Genomic DNA, 21,893 nt, shown 5'->3' with positions numbered 1-21,893 from the left:
TGCCGGGCCATGAGTCGCGACTCGCGACAAGAGAGGCACCCTCGCATCCATCCATCGTCCCGTCAACCTACCATTTATTGTCCCATTTTTTTTAAGAACAGATCCCTCATATCACAACACTGGTACCAGTTGATCTGCACCGGTATTCTGTGGCCATGGCGTTCCTACAACTACAAGTTGAAGCAACAAATAAAACAAATAAAAAAGAGCAGCTAGAGTTCTTCTGAAAAGTACAGCAATACAAAATCATATTTTAAACTGCCTATCCTTTATGAAACATATACAACACGAGCGGTCATAGACTCATACAGATTAGATTAGATTAGATTAGGCATCTGCAAAGCTATAGGAAAAAAAAAATACTCTAATTAAATGCTAACCCGTGCATGCATGTGCTAGCTGAGTAGCTGTAGATGCCCATATCTGGGTGTAGAGACCAGCTGGCTGGCTGGCTGCAGATGTAAAATCTGACCTGGACTAATTAAATCAATTGAATTAAAGATATCTCTAGAGATATGGGCATTGAGTTTGACTAGTAGAGAAAAATATTAGTAACTGAAAAAGATTTCAAGTCAAGTAATCCGAGCATTCCTCTCTTCCAAATCCTCCACTAACCAAATTGCATCCTCTCTTCCAGATCGATTGACCGCTGCCAACCCTAGCCTCTTGCTTTTCTCTACAAAATCCTCGGAGATAAACCCTAACCTCACACTTCTTTCTCTCTATTGATCGGAGATAAACTGGTATGTAAAACGGCCCTTCAGTTTATTTATCGAATTTGTTTGTTAATTTTGAGGAAAAATTGTTCAATCCAGGGTTGTAATTTGGGGAAAACTGGTTCGACTGTTTGGACTTATGGCGTTAATCAAAGTCCTAGACCAGATCCACGTGTCTCCTCCTGCAAACTCATCGTCGAACCTGGCCGTACCTCTCACCTTCTTTGACATTGCATGGCTCCACACCGGTCCAGGCGAGCGCCTATTCTTCTTCTCGTACCATCAATCCACCTCGCATTTTCTCTCTGTCACTCTCCCCTCTCTAACTTCTTCCCTCTCTTTAACCCTTCAAAGATTCCACCTTTTCACCTGCCACATCAGCACTTACCCCTCCGACCCTTCCCAGTACATCTTCTCCCCTTCAAACACCAATTCAATTTCATTAACTGTAGCCGAATCAGACTCAAATACCGACTTCGAAGAACTGGTAACTTCCGATCCGCGGGATTTGAGTAAGCTGGATCAATTAGTACCGCAGTTATGCAAGTCAAATGATGGAACGACCCCACTTGCAGCCTTACAAATCACCATATTTCCAAACAAGGGAATTTGTATTGGGGTTTCAATCCACCATGTAACTTGTGATGATTTAGGTTCGAAGCATTTTATGAAGTCATGGGCTGCGGCTTGCCGGGATAACGGGTTTGATTCAGAATCCGCCCCAGTACCGCCGATCCATGACCGGTCTGTAATACCCGATCCAAATGGTTTATACTTTAAGACTCTGGCTGAAATGAGAGATTGCACATCACATGCGCCGCCACCACCACCACCTGATTTCTCTGTAAAACCACCTGCTTTATTTATAAGCACATTATCTCTCTCTAGAGAACAAATAAATAGACTCAAACAAAGAGTAGTTGATACAGCTGCGTCAAGTGGTGTACTGGTCCATTGCTCATCTTTCACGGTTGCAAGTGCATATTCATGGATCTGTTTGTTGAAATGTCAATCTGGAGAAAGAGTAAAAAACAAAACAGCCCATTTTCTATTTTCAGTTGATTGTAGAAATCGCCTAACACCACCGGTACCAGTGCAATACTTTGGAAACTGCTTGACACCTTGTTTTGTGGAGGCTAATGTTGAAGACCTCTTGAGTGAGAATGGGGTTATAAATGGTGCAATTGCAATAGGAAAATCAATTAAGGGATTAGAAAATGGTATTTTAGATGGTGCTGAGGGTTGGTTGAAGAAAATTCAGAGTATATTACCTAAGAAACCGATGTCTGTTGCAGGATCACCAAGGTCTAGGGTTTATGATGTGGATTTTGCATTTGGAAAACTTAAAAAGGTTGAGGTGGTTAGTATTTCTAAAACACCCGGTACAGTTTCTCTCTCGGAGAGTGGTACGGAGGAAGGAGGGATTGATATTGGAGTAATTTTGCCAAGGGATGAACTGGAGAGGTTTACTTTTTACTTTTTAGATGGGCTCAATTAATTTATTTCTAGTGCATGAATTCCAAGTTTCTGCTTGTGAACTGTGATTTGTTATTCAAACATGTTTTTTTTTTTTTTTAATTTATGGTATGCGTATAATAATATGATGTAATGATATGATCAAGACATTGTGGGTCTCAGAATTCCAAGCATTTTCTTGTGAAACTTATACAAAATACCATGCAACCCCAGCAATGAATTTGATTGATAAAATGAAATATAAATTATGGGAATTATAGTTAAAATGAAATAAAAAAACAGCGACTTTCAAACCATCTTAATAAATAGTAAAAAAACTCCAAAAAATATAAAATTTTGTCTCCAACTATATTTTAATATAGATTAAACATCTAACGGTTTGGATCGACTGTTTGGACTTTGAAAATTGGAAAACCGAATCATTTGTTTCTGGAGCCAGAAAAAAACATTTTGAGTTTAGCCATTCTCTCTCTCTCTCTCTATATATATATATATATAGTTACAATATGTATATTTTGATAAAACTGAACCTAGACCCATCAATCACAGAACTGGCTACACTAGTGGAAAAACTGGAATCAGGATCGGTCTATCTGTATTGGGTGTACTAACCACCGATACTAATACCTATCTGGATCGGTTTTAAAACTAAAACCGATACTAAAAACTAATAAAATCACAGGTCATGCACTATCAAGATCGGTTTCTAGCTTAGAACCGATCCTGATACTATCAGGATCGGTTCTAAGCTATTAACCGATCTTGATTATTAAGTATCAGGATCGGTTCTTAGTCTAAACCGATCCAGATAATATCTGGATCGGTTGTAATCTAGGAACCGATCCTAATTATAAAGTATCAAGATCGGTTCCTAGCTAGAAACTGATCTTGATACTTCATTTAAAGGCACTACCTGAATCAGATTCATCACAGAATCGCCTTTCTTTCATCCTCAGACCTCGCCTCCATTACTTAGCGCAGCAGCTATCTTAATTACTGGTCATTAATCAGCTATCTCTCTTTTTTTCTCAGGTTTATTCATCTTTTTTCTCAAGTTTGATGTTAGATGGTGCACCATTTAGACTCTAATTCGGCTCATTTTGTAAACCCTAAATCTCTATTTTAGGTTTTTATACATTTTCTATTTCAAGCTTGGGTATATATATGGAGATTAGCAAATTAATTGTGAGATATATGAGCTTTTCACATAATTATATTTGCATGTGCATTCTATATATGAGCTTTTCATATATACCCATATAAACCCTAAACCCTATACCCTATACCCTAGCTAGCATATATGCATCATATATATGTTATATATATATACATCCCTTAATTAGGTTCCGCTGGTTTAATTTTGTAGTTTGGCTATTATTGAGAGATTTGGTGCAGCGATTTTCATCTCACTCGGTACGACATCTGAAAAAGTTGTAAGTAAAACATAAAACTCATTTTTAATTAGTTTTATGCATGAATGTGTATTTCGATAGCTAGACTAAATAGATTTGTATTAAGTATGTAGCTAGAGTATTGTCGTAAGAGCCATAACCGAATGATTAATGCCTTTAGGTCATGATACCCGTTCAAAATTAATCCATTAGGGATTAATTTTGAATAGTCCCCGTTTTGGGACTGCTCTTTGAATACTTTGTCTCAATTAGAATGTGACCACGTGTTAGTCGTGTTTTAGTATTTAAGAAAATTTCTGCAGCATTTCTCCTTATTAGTTCCCCGAATACTCGGGGAACTGAGGGGAAATGCTGCCGAAATTTTCTTAAATACTAAAACACGACTAACACGTGGTCACTACTGAGACGAAGTATTCAAAGAGTGGGATAGGATGGTAACCAGGCCCCATGTAAGCCCTATTGTGAATAGAATTTAGTACCCCAAGCTTGTTCTAAATTAATTGTGTTCTACTATAATTGCAGATGGACCGCAGTTGGATGTACGAAACATCACGTCTATCAGATGAATATACGACAGGTGTCGAGGAATTTATCAGAGTTGCTATGGAAGATATGGCGAATAAGGGGAGTAGAATGATGTCGTGTCCTTGTCGTGATTGTAACAATGGTCAAAAATTTTCCAACCCGAACCAAGTGAAGAGCCATTTAATCCGTCGTGGATTCAAGCAAGGATATAAGTGTTGGATATGGCATGGTGAGAGTTTTCCAACCGACATAGGTACTGGTACTGAGCATCATAAATACCATACCGTTGGAGATGAGGGGAATGACTTACGGGGATTGGAAACCGATGTAGGTACTCGTACTGAGCAACAGGAGTATCATACCGAAGAAAATGATGATATAGTGGTAGATAAATGTGATAATTTTGATCAAATGTTACGTGATATAGAAGAGGATTTTGATAATGATAAGCAGTATTGTTTGTTTGAGAATTTGTACGAAGATTCTAATAAGGTGTATCCTGGTTGTTCTAAATTTTCAAAATTGAAAGGTTTATTAAAATTGTATAACCTTAAAGCATCTAACGGTTGGAGTGATAAAAGCTTTACTGAGCTATTAAAAACTTTAAAAGAAATGCTTCCAGAAGGAAACGAGATACCACCCAATGTTTACGAAGTGAAAAAAATATTGTGTCCAGTGGATTTGGAAGTTCAAAGAATACACGTGTGCCCAAATGATTGTATATTATATCGAAATGAGTATGGAGACCTTCACGAGTGTGCAAAATGTGGTGCATCACGTTACAAACCAAAGCAGAGAGCCAGTGATAAAAGTGATGATTGTAAATCGAATAAAGGACCTCCTGCAAAAGCATTGTGGTACCTCCCCGTGAAACCGAGATTCAAATGTTTGTTCTCAAATGCTACAGATCCGAAATTAGTGCGTTGGCATGCCGATAACCGGAAAAAAGACGGAAAATTACGGCACCCCGCTGATTCTCCTCAGTGGAGGAATATTGACAGAGAGTTTCCCGAATTCGGACGTGATCCTAGAAATCTAAAGCTTGGGCTGAGTGCAGATAGAATTAATCCGCACAGTAGCATGAGCAGCAAGCAAGCAATTGGCCGGTTCTACAGTGCATTTATAATCTTCCTCCTTGGTTATGTATGAAACGCAAATACATCATGTTGACCTTGCTCATATCAGGACCCAAACATCGCGGGAACGACATAGATGTGTACCTAGCGCCATTGATCGAGGATTTAAAAGAATTATGGCAAATCAGAGTGCAGATATTTGATGCATACAACAAGGAGAAATTCACTTTACGGGCCATGATTTTCTGCATCATTAATGATTTTCCGGCTTATGGAAATTTGTCGGGTTACAGTGTCAAAGGAGAGAAAGCGTGCCCTGTTTGCCTGGATGATACAGTCGATGTGTGGCTACCTAATTCCTCTAAAAACGTGTACATGGGTCATCGTAGATTTCTTCCTGCCAACCACGCACACCGAAAGGGAAAGAAAGAATTCAATGGAAAGACCGAGAATATCAGAGCAAATGTTCCATTGACCGGTAAACAAGTTTATTCGCGAGTGAGAGATTTGAAAGTTCAATTGGGTAAATTTAAAAAGAAGGTGGTGAGAAAGAAAGGGGCTCCGAAAATATGTTGGAAGAAGAGGTCAATATTATGGGATTTACCATACTGGAAGCACACTTAGAGGTTCGACACTGTCTCGATGTGATGCATGTGGTTAAAAATGTGTGTGATAGCATAGTTGGAACATTATTGAATATTCCGGGTAAAACTAAGGACGGTATTAATGCTCGGAAAGACATGCAATTCTTGAACATAAGGCCAGATCTACAACCAGCAGAGAAGGAAAGAGAAAAAGGAAAAACTTGTACATATCTAAAACCCGCAATGCATACGCTATCAAAAGCAGAGAAAAAAAGCTTATTGGAATGCCTTCATGGTGTCAAAGTTCCATCTGGATATTCTTCGAATTTTAAGAACCTAGTTTCACTGGATGATTTAAAATTAACAGGAATGAAGTCTCACGACTGTCATGTTTTAATGACACAGCTTCTTCCTGTTGCAATTCGGGGCATATTGCCAAAGTATGTTAGGCAGACCATCACTAAGCTTTGTTTTTTCTTTAACGCCATCTGTTGCAAAGTAAATGATCCTGATACGCTAGATGCTCTGCAGAAGGAGGTTGTTGTCACTATTTGTCATCTTGAAATGTATTTTCCGCCGTCTTTTTTTGACATCATGGTTCATTTAATCGTTCACCTAATTAGAGAAATTAAGATGTGTGGACCTGTTTTCTTGCGGTACATGTATCCGTTCGAGAGATACATGGGATTGTTAAAGGGATATGTCAGGAACCGATATCGTCCTGAGGGCAGCATCGTAAGAGCTTATGCTGCTGAAGAGGTTATTGAGTTTTGTACTAATTATATGGATGATGCCAAAGCTATCGGCATCCCTAAATCTCGGCACGAGGGTAGACTTCACGGGGTAGGCACTACCGGTGCAAAATTATTCGTGCCCGATAGTACAACGATGTCACTAGCACATTTCTATGTTTTGCAACACCTCACTGACGTTCATCCTTTTTGGGACGAGCATATGACTATCTTGCGGCAACAGAATCCTAAGAAATCCGACAAGTGGTTGATTGGTGAACACAATAGCAAGTTTGAAGAATGGTTTACCCGTAGAGTCTTGCAAGCTACGGAGGGAGAAAACATTAAAGAAATAGTCAAATTGTTGGCTCTTGGTCCAATCCATGTTGTGAGGACCTTCGAAGGATATGACATCAACGGGTACACATTTTACACAAGAAATCAAGATTCAAAGAGTACCGTGCAAAACAGTGGAGTGACGTTAGTTGCTGTTTCAACTGATTTTTCCGATCCTAAAGTTGCCGGACCATCGCATGCATCGATGTCATATTATGGGTTCATTGAAGAAATTTGGGAGGTCGATTATAGAAGATTTAAGATCCCATTATTTAAGTGCAAATGGGTTGATAACCGTAGGGGGGTTAAGGTCGATGACGATGGTTTTATTTTGGTGGATTTTAAGAAGGCTGGTTATAAGGATGATCCATTTATACTTGCAAGACAAGCCATGCAAGTGTTCTACGTAACTGATCCTGCCGATCATTCAAGACATGTTGTCCTCTTTGGAAAAAGACGTATCATCGGAATTGATAATGTGGAAGACGAAGAAGCATACGATCATTTTGATGAGATACCACCGTTTTCCACTGGCATGGTATCTTTACATCCAGCCGCTGAGGATAATGAAACAGGGCACATGCGCATCGATCATAACGAAGGAGAATGGGTTGAAGAAGGTCCCATTGGCAAGTCATAATATTGGTATGTCATACATTTAATATTGGTATGTCAAAAAATATAAAAATGTGATATAATTTTCTTTAATATTGCTGACTTAAGAAATTTATTGATTTTTTTCTTCAGGATGCATTGAAACACCGGACGATGGGAAGCATGCAAGTTATTCTGAAAACACTTCTTGTAGCTTAATTTTTCATGTTATATGTAATTTATTAGCTTATTTTTAATTTTTATGTAGCTTATTTTATTCCATGTTATAAGTAATTTTCAAGGTATTAAGGTTTTTAAAATAGATTATGTACTAAAGTAATTTTCAAATTAAGTATTATACTAAAGTAATTTTTAAAAAATAAAACACACAAATATAAAATAACATACACATAAAAAATATAATAAACCAACACAAATATAAAATAATATCAAGAACGGTTGGTAAGTTAAGAACCGTTCCTAATAACTATCAAGAACGGTTCCTCACTTAAGAACCGTTCCTGATATTATAAAATATTTTAAATAAATAAATCATACATATAACTATCAGGAACGGTTGGTAAGTTAAGAATCGTTCCTGATAACTATCAGGAACGGTTCCTAAGCTAGGAACGGTTCTTAACTTACCAACCGTTCCTGATAGTCCTGGGTACATATTTCTTCCATCCGAAATTCAAATCTCATTTTCTCTCCTCCCACTAGTGGAAAAATAGAAATCAGGATCGGCCTATCTGGATCGGTTATATGGACACCCGATCCTAATAAGTATCTGGATCGGTTTATTTAAAAAAACTGATCCTAAAAACTATTCAGATCGGTTTTTAGTAACAACTGATCCTAGTATAATACTATTAGGCTCGGTTTTTTGTGGAAACGGTTCCTGATACTATCAGGATCAGTTTTATATTAGAACCGATCCTAATAGTTCAATCATTTGGATCAGGTTTTACTAAAAACTGATCCTGATAGTATCAGGAACCGTTTTCAACAAAAACCGATCCTAATAGTTTGAACTATTAGGATCAGTTATTGGTTAGAACCGATCTTGATACTATCAGGATCTGTTTTAAATAAAACTGATCCTGATGGTAATGCATATTTTTTAATAAACTAGAAAAGAAATTTTTTTTTTTATTCCATGAATAAACATATTAGTTTTAAATGATTTCAATGTAACATTTGGCAAATTGGAAAAAGAAAGAGATACATTATTTCCAGAGAATAGAGAACTAAATTGCAAGCAGCATATCACAGCACCTGTCCCCTCATTAAGTGTCATGACTGATGACAAACCTCCAAAAGAAACAAAACACACACCAAGAACCATAAATCTAGAATTCCAAAACATATAAGATTACAATTCTTTTTTTTGGTAAAAAGCCTAGGTCCAGTTTCATTAAGAAACACTGTTAAATTACAAAAACTGAGTAAAAATCTTCAGAGCTCCAGTCATCCAAAATTCAAAGAACCAATTTTTTTCAGTCTGACTCTTCATTTGGTTCTTCATCTGACTCCGAAGATCCTTCATCTGACTCCGAAGATCCTACATCCATCTCTTCCCCTTTCTTTGATGATCCTTCAACTAATTTTTTACTTATTTATTTAATTATTTTTGTATCTTTGATTTATCTCAACCACATATAATAAATCAATTTAAATCAGAGAAAATTATATGGATCGGTTCTGAACATAATAACCGATCCAGAAAATATATATTATTTTTGAATTGCTGAATTTTTATTAGGATCGGTTTTATTGTTTATAACCGATCCAGATTCTATCTTAATAATTAACTGTACAAAAAGAATTGTATAGAAATGTGTTTGAGTATGTGTATGTGTAGGTATGTGCAATTTTATGTACAAAAAGTTGATTGTTTTTGTGATTTTTCTAATCTGGAACGGTTCTACAGGTAAAAACCGTTCCAGATTGTTATTTGGAACGGTTTTTACCTGTAGAACCGTTCCAGATTGTTATTTGGAACGGTTTTTACCTGTAGAACCGTTCCAGATTATATTTTCTGATTTATTTTGAACTAATATATATATCTGTGATATTAGAAAGTTAAAAAAAAATTAAATAAATAACTGTACAATATTTTTTTGTATCTTAATAATTAACTGTACAAAAATAATTGTACAGAAATGTGTTTGAGTATGTGTATGTGTAGGTATGTGCAATTTTATGTAAAAAAAATTGATTATCTTTGTGATTTGTCTAATCTGGAACGGTTCTACAGGTAAAAACCGTTCCAGATTATTATTTGGAACGGTTTTTACCTGTAGAACCGTTCCAGATTATATTTTCTGATTTATTTTGAACTAATATATATATCTGAGATATTAGAAATTTAAAAAAAAATTAAATAAATAACTGTACAATATTTTTTTGTATCTTAATAATTAACTGTACAAAAATAATTGTACAGAAATGTATTTGAGTATGTGTATGTGTAGGTATGTGCAATTATATGTAAAAAAATTGATTATCGTTATGATTTGTCTAATCTGGAACGGTTCTACAGTTAAAAACCGTTCCAGATTGTTATCTGGAACGGTTTTTACCTGTAGAACCGTTCCAGATTATATTTTCTGATTTATTTTGAACTAATATATATATCTGAGATATTAGAAATTAAAAAAAAAATTAAATAAATGACTGTACAATATTTTTTTGTATCTTAATAATTAACTGTACAAAAATAATTGTACAGAAATGTGTTTGAGTATGTGTATGTGTAGGTATGTGCAATTTTATGTAAAAAAATTGATTATCTTTGTGATTTGTCTAATCTGGAACGGTTCTACAGTTAAAAACCGTTCCAGATTGTTATCTGGAACGGTTTTTACCTGTAGAACCGTTCCAGATTATATTTTCTGATTTATTTTGAACTAGTATATATATCTGAGATATTAGAAAGTTAAAAAAAAATTAAATAAATAACTGTACAATATTTTTTTGTATCTTAATAATTAACTGTACAAAAAGAATTGTATAGAAATGTGTTTGAGTATGTGTATGTGTAGGTATGTGCAATTTTATGTAAAAAAATTGATTATCTTTGTGATTTGTCTAATCTGGAACGGTTCTACAGGTAAAAACCGTTCCAGATTGTTATTTGGAACGGTTTTTACCTGTAGAACCGTTCCAGATTATTTTTTCTGATTTATTTTGAACTAATAGATATATCTTAATAGTTGAGTATTAGGATCAGTTTTGTATAAGAACCGATCCGGATATTATCAGGATCGGTTTTGTTTCTAAAACCGATCCTAATAGTGCATATAAGGCTGAAATCAGCCCGATTTTTGTCAGAATCTCGTCTCTCCCTAGGTCTCGCCTCTCTTAATTAGCGCAATAGTTATTTCGCCCTCCATTGATTCAGCTATCTTAGCTCTCTGATCTCAGGTACTTTTGATCATCTCTTTTCTCAAATTTGATATTAATGAAGCATGCTCCATTTATTAGGTAGCTATGATTCGGTTCAAACCCTAAAACCTAAATTCGGCCTATACAAGTGGGTTACTAGCAATGATCCGGCCCCACTCAAAATCTAAACCTTATAAGTTTTGATTTAGCTTTTTTATTGGTTCCAAAAGCTTTTAAGTTTGAATATACCTCTTCTCATTTCAAGTTTTCTTTTAAATAGGGATATTTGGATGCACAAGCTATATGTGTAATTTATGAGCAAATATATTAGCTATATATGACCTATATATTATTTATATGTTGTGATTTTCTTTACAAGTTTGAATACCTCGATCTTCTTATTTCAAGAGTTGCATGCACATGCTTTTTAGAATTTTGAGTTTGCTATATATATGCTATATGAGCAATTTTTTTTTATTTCAACTTGTAGGATATATGCTATATGTACATCTCTTAATTAGGTTCTGATTTTCCGGTTTAATTTTGTAGATTGGCTATTATCGAGAGATTTGGTGCAGCAATCTTCATCTCACTCGGTACGGCATCTAAGAAAGTTGTAAGTACAACATGCATAAAACTCATGTTTAATTAATTAGTTTTGTGTATGAATGTGTATTTCGATAACTAGAGTACGTAGATGTATATATATTATGAGTAAGGTTGGGGTGCTATGGATAGCATAGAGGCCTCTATGCTGCGGCTCAATATTCAAGTTTTCAAAATCCAAACGGTTAATCCGAACCGTTCATCTTATTCTCCATATTAATAAATAGTAAAAAAATTCAGAAAATTATAAAATTTGGTCTCCAAGCAGATATTAATATGGAGAATAAGATGAACGGTTCGGATCGACCGTTTGGATTTTGAAAACTTGAATATTGAGCCGTAGCATAGAGGCCTCTATGCTATCCATAGCACCCCAGCCTTACTCATAATATATATACATCTATTTAGCTTGAGTATTGTCTTATGAGCCACAACCGCATGATTAATGCCTTTAGGTCATGATACCCGTTCAAAATTAATCCATTAGGGATTAATTTTGAATAGTCCCCATTTTGGGACTCCTCTCTGAATACTTTGTCTCATTTAGGATGTGGCCACATGTTAGTCGTGTTTTAGCATTTAAGAAAATTTCGGCAGCATTTCCCCTGAGTTCCCCGAGTATTCGGGGAACTGAGGGGAAATGCTGCCGAAATTTTCTTAAATGCTAAAACACGACTAACATGTGGTCACTACTGAGGCAAAGTATTCAGAGAGTGGGATAGGATGGTAACCCGGCCCCATGTAAGCCCTATTGTGAACTGAATTGAGTACCCCAAACCTTATTCTTAATTAATTGTGTTTATTATAATTGCAGATGGACCGCAGTTGGATGTACGAAGCATCACGTCTATCTGATGAATATATGACAGGTGTCGAGGAATTTATCCGAGTTGGTATGGAAGATATGGCGAGCAAGGGGAGTGCACTGATGTCTTGTCCTTGTCGTGATTGTAACAATGGTCAAAAATTTTCCAACCCGAACCAAGTGAGGAACCATTTATTTCGTCGTGGATTCAAGCAAGGATATAAGTGTTGGTTATGCCACGGTGAGAGTCTGCCAACCGACATAGGTAGTGAGCATCAGGAATACTATACCGATGGAAATGACGGGAACGATCTACGGGGATTGGAAACCGACATAGACACTTGTACCGAGCACCAGGAATATCATACCGAAGAAAATGATGATATGGTGGTAGATAGATGTGATAATTTTGATCAAATGTTACGTGATTTAGAAGAGGATTTTGATAATGATAAGCAGTATTGTTTATTTGAGAATTTGTACGAATATTCTAATAAGGAATTGTATCCTGGTTGTTCAAAATTTTCAAAATTGAAAGGTGTATTAAAATTGTATAACCTTAAAGCATCTAACGGTTGGAGTGACAGAAGTTTTACTGAGCTATTACAAACTTTGAAAGAAATGTTACCGGATGGAAACGAGATACCACCTAATGTTTATGAAGCGAAGAAAATATTGTGCCCAGTGGATTTAGAAGTTCAAAGAATACACTCGTGTCCAAATGATTGTATATTATATCGAAATGAGTATAAAGATCTTCACGAGTGTCCCAAATGTGGTGTATCACGTTACAAACCAAAGCAGGTAACCAGCGGTAAAAGTGATGATTGCAAACTGAATAAAGGACCTCCGGCAAAAGCATTGTGGTACCTCCCCGTGAAACCGAGATTCAAACGTTTGTTCTCAAATGCTAAAGATGCAAAATTAGTGCGTTGGCATGCCGATAACCGGAAAAAAGACGGAAAATTACGGCACCCCGCTGATTCTCCGCAGTGGAGAAATATTGACAGAGAGTTTCCCGAATTCGGACGTGACCCTAGAAATCTAAAGCTTGGGCTGAGTGCAGATGGAATAAATCCGCACAGTAGCATGAGCAGCAAGCATAGCAGTTGGCCGGTTCTATTGTGCATTTATAATCTTCCGCCTTGGTTATGTATGAAGCGCAAATACGTCATGTTGACCTTGCTCATATCAGGACCCAAACAGCCCGGGAACGATATAGATGTGTATCTAGCACCATTAATTGAGGATTTAAAAGAATTATGGCAACCCGGAGTGCAGATATTTGATGCATACAGTAAGGAGAAATTCACTTTACGGGCCATGCTTTTCTGCACCATTAATGATTTTCCGGCTTATGGAAATTTATCGGGTTATAGTGTCAAAGGAGAGAAAGCGTGCCCTGTTTGCCTGGACGATACAGTCGATGTGTGGCTACCTAACTCCTCTAAAAACGTGTACATGGGTCATCGTAGATTTCTTCCTGCCAACCACGTACACCAAAAAAGAAAAAAAGAATTCAATGGAAAGACCGAGAATACCCGAGCAAATTATCCGTTGACCGGTAAAGCTGTTTACTCGCGAGTTAAGGATATCAAAGTTCAATTTGGGAAATTTAAAAAAAAGGCGGTGAGAAAGAAAGGGGCACCGAAAATTAGTTGGAAGAAGAGGTCAATATTCTGGGATTTACCATATTGGCAGCACTTAGATGTCCGACACTGTCTCGATGTGATGCATGTGGTTAAAAATGTGTGTGATAGCCTGGTTGGAACATTATTGAATATTCCGGGTAAGACTAAGGACGGTATCAATGCTCGGAAAGACATGCAGTTCTTGAACATACGGTCGGATCTACAACCAACAGAGAAAGAAACAGAAAATGGGAAAACTTGTACATATCTAAAACCCGCAATGCATACGCTGTCAAAAGCAGAGAAGAAAAGCTTATTGGAATGCCTTCATGGTGTCAAAGTTCCATCTGGATATTCTTCGAATTTTAAAAACCTAGTTTCACTGGAAGATTTAAAATTGACAGGAATGAAGTCTCACGACTGTCATGTTTTAAAGACACAGCTTCTTCCTGTTGCAATTCGGGGCATATTGCCAAAGTGTGTTAGGCAGACTATCACGAAGCTTTGCTTTTTCTTTAACGCCATCTGTTGCAAAGTAAATGATCCTGATACGCTGGATGCTCTGCAGAACGAGGTTGTTGTCACTCTTTGTCATCTTGAAATGTATTTTCCGCCGTCCTTTTTTGATATAATGGTTCATTTAACCGTTCACCTAATTAGAGAAATTAAGATGTGTGGACCTGTCTTCTTGCGGTACATGTATCCGTTCGAGAGATACATGGGCTTGTTAAAGGCATATGTGAGGAATCGATATCGGCCTGAGGGCAGCATTGTAAGAGCTTATGCTGCCGAAGAGGTTATTGAGTTTTGTACCAATTACATGGACGATGTGAAAGCTATCGGCATCCCTAAATCTCGGCACGAGGGTAGACTTCACGGGGTAGGCACAATCGGTGCAAAATTATTTGAGCCCGATAGAACAACGATGTCACTAGCACATTTCCATGTTTTGCAACACCTCACTGACGTTCATCCATTTTGGGACGAGCATATGACTCTCTTGCGGCAACAGAATCCCAAGAAATCTGACAAGTGGTTAATCAGCGAACACAATAAAAAGTTTGAAAGATGGTTTACACGTAGAGTCATGCAAGCTCCGGAGGGAGAAAATATTAAAGAAACTGTCAGATTGTTGGCTCTTGGTCCAGTACATGTCGTTAGGACCTTCCAAGGATATGACATCAACGGTTACACATTTTACACAGGAAAGCAAGATGCAAAGAGTACCGTGCAAAACAGTGGAGTGACATTAGTAGCAATTTCGAGTGATTTGTCAGATCCCAAAGGTGCCGGACCATCGCATGCATCGATGTCATATTACGGATTTGTTGAAGAAATTTGGGAGCTAGATTATAGAAAATTTAACATCCCGTTATTTATGTGTAAATGGGTCGATAACCGTAGGGGGGTTAAAGTCGACGAAGATGGATTTATTTTGGTGGATTTCAGTAAGGCTGGATACAAGGATGATCCATTTATACTTGCAAGACAAGCCACACAAGTGTTCTACGTAACTGATCCCGCCGATCGTTCAAGACATGTTGTCCTCCCTGGTAAAAGACGTATAATCGGGATTGATAATGTGGAAGACGAAGAAGCGTACGATCATTTTGATGAGATACCACCGTTTTCCACTGGCATGGTATTTTTATCAAGCGGTGATGGAAATGAAACAAGTCACACGCGCAATGACCATAATGAAGGAGAATGGATTGAAGGAGTTCCCACTAGCAACAATCCCTAAAAGCTCTTATTGGTATGTCAAAATATTAAAAAATAAAAATGTGACTTAATATTTGTTAATATTGTTGAATTGATAAATTATTTTTTTCAGGATGCATTGAACCACTAGATAGTGAGAAGCATGCAAGTAATTATTCGAATTTTGTTGTAGCTTATTTATATTCATGTTGAATGTAAATTTTTAAGCTTATCTTTTAATTTTGTAAATATAATCCTAAAATAATTACTTAGCTTATTTGAAAATATTATCATAAGATAATCCATAAACCGAACATAGCTTATTTTGTGCAGTTATTTTTTTTTTTTTTAACTTTCTAATATCTCAGATAACTCTAATAGATCAAAATAAATCAGAATAAATTATCTGGAACGGTTCTACAGGTAAAAACCGTTCCAGATACCTATCTGGAACGGTTTTTACCTGTAGAACCGTTCCAGATTAGTAAAATGACCAAAATTGTCAACTTTTTTTACATAAAATTGCAAATACACATACTCATACACATTTCTATACAGTTTATTTTTTTACAGTTAATTATTAAGATACAAAAAAATTTGTGCAGTTATTTATTTTTTTTTTTAACTTTATAATATCTCAGATAACTCTAATTGTTCAAAATAAATCAGAATAAATTATCTGGAACGGTTCTACAGGTAAAAACCGTTCCAGATACATATCTGGAACGGTTTTTACCTGTAGAACCGTTCCAGATTAGTAAAATGACCAAAATTGTCAATTTTTTTACATAAAATTGCAAATACACATACTCATACACATTTCTATACAGTTTATTTTTTACAGTTAATTATTAAGATACAAAAAAATTTGTGCAGTTATTATTTTTTTTTTTTAACTTTATAATATCTCAGATAACTCTAATTGTTCAAAATAAATCAGAATAAATTATCTGGAACGGTTTTTACCTGTAGAACCGTTCCAGATTAGTAAAATGACCAAAATTGTCAACTTTTTTTACATAAAATTGCAAATACACATACTCATACACATTTCTATACAGTTTATTTTTTACAGTTAATTATTAAGATACAAAAAAATTTGTGCAGTTATTTATTTATTTTTTTTAACTTTATAATATCTCAGATAACTCTAATTGTTCAAAATAAATCAGAATAAATTATCTGGAACGGTTCTACAGGTAAAAACCGTTCCAGATACATATCTGGAACGGTTTTTACCTGTAGAACCGTTCCAGATTAGTAAAATGACCAAAATTGTCACCTTTTTTTACATAAAATTGCAAATACACATACTCATACACATTTCTATACAGTTTATTTTTTACAGTTAATTATTAAGATACAAAAAAATTTGTGCAGTTATTTATTTATTTTTTTTAACTTTATAATATCTCAGATAACTCTAATTGTTCAAAATAAATCAGAATAAATTATCTGGAACGGTTCTACAGGTAAAAACCGTTCCAGATACCTATCTGGAACGGTTTTTACCTGTAGAACCGTTCCAGATTAGTAAATTGACCAAAATTGTCAACTTTTTTTACATAAAATTGCAAATTCACATACTCATACACATTTCTATACAGTTTATTTTTTACAGTTAATTTTTTAATTATTTTTGTATCTTACAAATAAATCAAATCTATCTAATCATTCAAAGTAAAACATAAAAAAGTGATCTGGATCGGTTCTGTGTGGAAAACCGAGCCAGATATGTATCTGGAACGGTGTTTATATACATAACCGTTCCAGATGTCATTTTCCTTTTAATTCTGTTTGGAAAAAATTTAACACCAAATAACTTGTAAAAATTTATTTTGTAACCGGAAGTTTAATATGTTTTTTTTTTTTATATATAAAGAAGGATTTAGCGCACACATATATATACACATACACATGCACATTTTTTTATTTTTTACATACACATACACATATATAAGGAAGCTTCTATTTCATTGGATCACTGTTGTTTGTTTACACATGTATATAAACATAAACTTACATATTTTTATACAATTCTTTTTGTACAATTATATATTAAGATACCAAATTTTTTTTTAATAATTACTTGCAATTTATTTGAAAAATATATCTTATATTAGATAATAAATTATTTCATAAAATATATCTTATTAATTATTATACACAATCCATATATATTATATTAGAAATTACCTTACTTATATCTCAAATAAATCTTATTAATTGAAATATATCGGAAAATAGCATCTGGAGTATATTTATTTAAAATTTTTGTAATCGTTTTATTGATAACTAATTGGAGTAATTATTTTTCGATTTGGTTTTTTTTAAATAATCTGGAACGGTTCTCTGTTAAAAACTGATCCAGATACTATCTGGAACGGTTTTTAACAGAGAACCGTTCCAGATTGTGTTATACACGGTTTTAAGAACTTAGGCAAATATTTTGAAATGTATCTCATCTCCTCCAAAGCAAAACCGTGACCTCTACCACTCTCTCCCCTTCTCCTTCTCCAAAACCCTTATTTCTCTCCTCCAAAACCCAAACCGACGGCGGCTCCAACTCCACCCTAGCGGCGCCGTGGCTCCCTCTCCATCGTGGCCGATCTCCACCGTGGCCGGCGTCTCTCTCCCACGAAATCCCTAGCATCAACTCTTTCTCCTAATAGGTTTGTTTTCTAATTTTTTATAGCAAAGTTTGAATTCGGATTTAGGGTTATGCAAATGTGAATTCGGATTTAGGGATTGTCAAATCGAAATGCAAATATGAATTCGGATTTAGGGTTTGTCAAATTGAAATGCAAATGTGAATTCCGAATTGAAATGTTAATTTGAAATTCAAATGTGAATTTGGAATGAAAATGTTAATTTCAAATGCAAATGTGAATTTATATGATGTGGTACTTTAGAGTCTAAAGTTCGTCACTTGGGTCAATTTGAATTTTATATGATGGGGTATATACTTTACAAAATTAAGCATGGATTATGCATAGATTAGATTATGCGTAGACTAGTTCTATTTTGGATTAGATTATGCATGGTATATACTTTGTGAGAATTGTTGTTAGCATTGTTGCTAATTAATTCGGGTATTTAATTCGGTTTATCTAATTATTTTTGTTACTTCGGGTAATTTTTTAGATCAATTTTGTGGTCTCATTTTAATTTTATGCATGGATTGGATTATATCCTCTTTATTGCTTTGTATAATCGGGTAATTGCATTGCTATTAATTGTTGTATGGTATAACTTGGTTCTACTAATTATAGTTCTCTAGAGATAATGTAGCATTGAGTTCAATTAATTGTTTTAAAAAAAAAACAGAAATGGAAAGTGGCAGTGATCATGATGGTATTGTGTCGGCATCGATTAAGAAACGAGGAAGAGGGCCTAACAGAATTAAGGAGAAGTTAAACGAGAAAGACAAAACGCTGGAACTTGACAAATTTTTCAGGCCGGTTTTTACTCGAGAGACAACGAGTTTTTCGACGGATTTTGGGATATTGGTAAGAAGGGAAATTCCTATAAGGTTCCAACGATGGAAAGATGTTCCAGATGAGTACAAGCAAAAAATTTGGGAAATACTTAAGGTAAATAACATGGTACTAATTTCATTAAAAACCATTTGATTAGTTTAACTATAAACCCTAATTTCAATTTGTTTGGTAGGTGAGCTGGAAATTACCCGAAAAAAAAGAAGTGAAGAAATATTATTATCAGAAAATGGGTGCTTGTCACCGGAAGTTCAGAAGCGAGTTGACAAAAGTGTTTCGCGAGGGTGAGACGCCCGATTTTGATAGGCTCCAGATTGAAGAAAAAGACTGGGAAGAATTTGTCGAGTACCGAATGACAGCGGAATTTGATGTATGTTTATTTCTAGGAAACACCTATCTTATCTCTAATCTAGAATTCAATTTTTTTAATAATTAAGGCCAATTATTTATTTGTTGAAATTGAAGGCTGCCAGCCAGATTGGGACGGAGAACCAGATCCACAACAAGTATCCGCATTTCTTGGGATCCAGAGGTTACAATGGTGCAGCATTCCAGAACAGACTTAAAGATGCTATGCAGGTGATTGCAGACGAGAAAGCAGCTAGTGATCCGTCTTCCCAAGGGTCAACTGCTACTGCATTGACACCAGAGGAGCTTGTTGATTTGTCGGTTGAGCATAGGCACGTCGCATGGAAACTAGCCAGACAGAAGCTCTCAGACGAGACCAAAGAACGCTTTTATCCAGAAACATACATACCGGTCATCAACAGAATTGTGAGGATTTAGATATTGTTATTCATTGAAATTCAACTTTAAATTATTATGTTGTAACATGCATGTTATCATTTCAGGAAGAACAAGAAGCGGCTTTCAAACAAGGGCAGTTGGCGATCGTACGATACGAGGATGTTCTAGGAAAATCTCTGCCAAATCCGGAACATCCTGGGAGGGTAAGAGGAGTGGGAGGTCTGATTCCACAGTCACAAACATTCGGGAAGGGCCGGATAAGGAGGCCACGTACCTTGACGACATCAGAAGAAGAAATTAACGCGAGAGTGGATCAAAGAGTGGAGGAGAGAGTAAGAGGAATAGAGGAGAGATTACGGCTAGAAATAAAGCAGCAAATGAAATCTGAACTTGCAATTTTAGTTCAGGAGACGATGGCCCAACAAGGAAAGACGTTTACCCCAACGGTCCTTCAAAGCAGTTGCCAGTCAGTCAAACCATATGCCGGTCTTTCCGGGTTTACTGAGGTAATGCAAATTTATATTTAAATCAGTTGGCCTATGCCTTAGTTTCATATATATTCGGATTTTATTCGAGTAAATACATATACTTGTACAGGAGGCAGAACTCAGCTGCAAACTCCTGGCGAAAGTAGGTGAGAATACTGTTGTGGTGGCCATGGGGACAATTCATGTTCTAGTTGTACCCGGTGGAACAATTCACAACAGGCCGATGCCGCCCGACCATGCAAGAGTAACGGTGGATGGTGTTAGAGATGCGGACTTCCTAGAGCTCCCCTTACCTGTACCAAATGGTGAGCAGTTAACCCTTGGATCGGTCCTCGGCAGTTTCACTGCATGGCCGATGCCCATGATATTGACAGGCTCAGACGAGGTATATTATTGCTAAGTTCTTATACTTCTTAATTTGTATCTATATGACAGAGTCATGGTTCATTAAGGATTTTATTTCAATTTATTACGAAATTTTGCAGGTACCACGCGAAGAGGTACATCTTCCTGTAGGTGGGAAAGCAATGAGTCACTGCAAGGCACTCGATGGTATCAACTTTGACAAGCTGGGACAAACATTCAAGAATCTGCGTGATCGATTTGCGGAGCTAGATGGCAGTCCATTCAAAATCGATCCGCCACTTGATCTTTTCTGTTCAGCAGACTCCATATACGTTTATGCAGATGATTATGCGGCCTTGGTTGCACCACGGGAGTGGCTCACTGGACCAATCATTCAGATGTGGATGCTGTGAGTTAATATTCGTAATAATTATAGAATTTAGTACATTCAATTCAAATAAAACAAATTTGAGAACACCTGTATGCCTTCTTTTTTTTAGGTATTGGCACAAATACATCAAGGAGGAATTTCCCGATGTGCATGTTGGTTTCATGGACCCCCAGCGGACGAATGCCAACATGCTGAGTGATGATCGAGGAGGTGTACTTCAATACATAGGGCAAGCACTCAACGAAAATCGGGACAAGAGATTGATATTTATACCTTATCACCACATGTTAGTGTTATATATATATTCTAATTTTATTATATTTATGTCAAAATATAAAAATTATATAATATGACATGCTACAAACCTAACATGCAGCAATCATTGGGTATTGACCGTGCTTATCCCAGGAGAGAGTGCATTGTACGTGTACGATTCTGATAAGAAAAGTAAAAAAATGCTAATGATCACTGCTGCGGTCGAGGAGTAAGTGCCATCCTAAATTTTATGTTTGTTTAGAATGCATTAGATTTTTTTATTATTTTCTCATTTATCATTTTAAATATCCCTCGTAAGTACTGATTGTTCAATGTGTGCATATTTCAACAGTGTTTTCGTCAGGGTAATGAAGACTTCTTTGACGATTCATAACGAATGCAAGGTACTAGTTTCTATTGAGTTATAATTGTAAGGACCTAGATGCAAAAAATTGTGAATATCTAGACATATAAGCCATTTGTATGCTCATTGACATACAATTCAATTTTTTCAAACTTATTATGTAGTGCCCACAACAACCAGCCGGTTGGGAATGTGCATATTATGTCATGTTGCTCATGCAAGA

At 35.9% G+C, this 21,893-nt stretch overlaps 1 protein-coding gene across 1 annotated transcript; it reads left to right on the top strand.

Annotated features, from left to right (window-relative positions):
• The first annotated feature begins 855 nt into the window (after positions 1-855).
• LOC144547932 (coumaroyl-CoA:anthocyanidin 3-O-glucoside-6''-O-coumaroyltransferase 2-like) lies at positions 856-2,214 on the top strand. Its single transcript, XM_078296617.1, has one exon. It carries the CDS (start codon positions 856-858, stop codon positions 2,212-2,214), a length of 1,359 nt encoding a protein of 452 aa, XP_078152743.1.
• The last annotated feature ends 19,679 nt before the right edge of the window (positions 2,215-21,893 follow it).

This window comes from Carex rostrata, chromosome 32 (genome assembly GCF_964058835.1).
Source record: "Carex rostrata chromosome 32, lpCarRost1.2, whole genome shotgun sequence".
NCBI lineage: Eukaryota > Viridiplantae > Streptophyta > Magnoliopsida > Poales > Cyperaceae > Carex > Carex rostrata.
Note: the sequence above shows the minus strand (reverse complement) of the source record. Positions and strands in the feature narration are given on the sequence as shown.

What these genes read in the sequence shown, in the direction of transcription:
- LOC144547932 (XM_078296617.1), top strand. Translation starts at nt 856, where the DNA reads ATGGCGTTAATCAAAGTCCTAGACCAGATCCACGTGTCTCCTCCTGCA.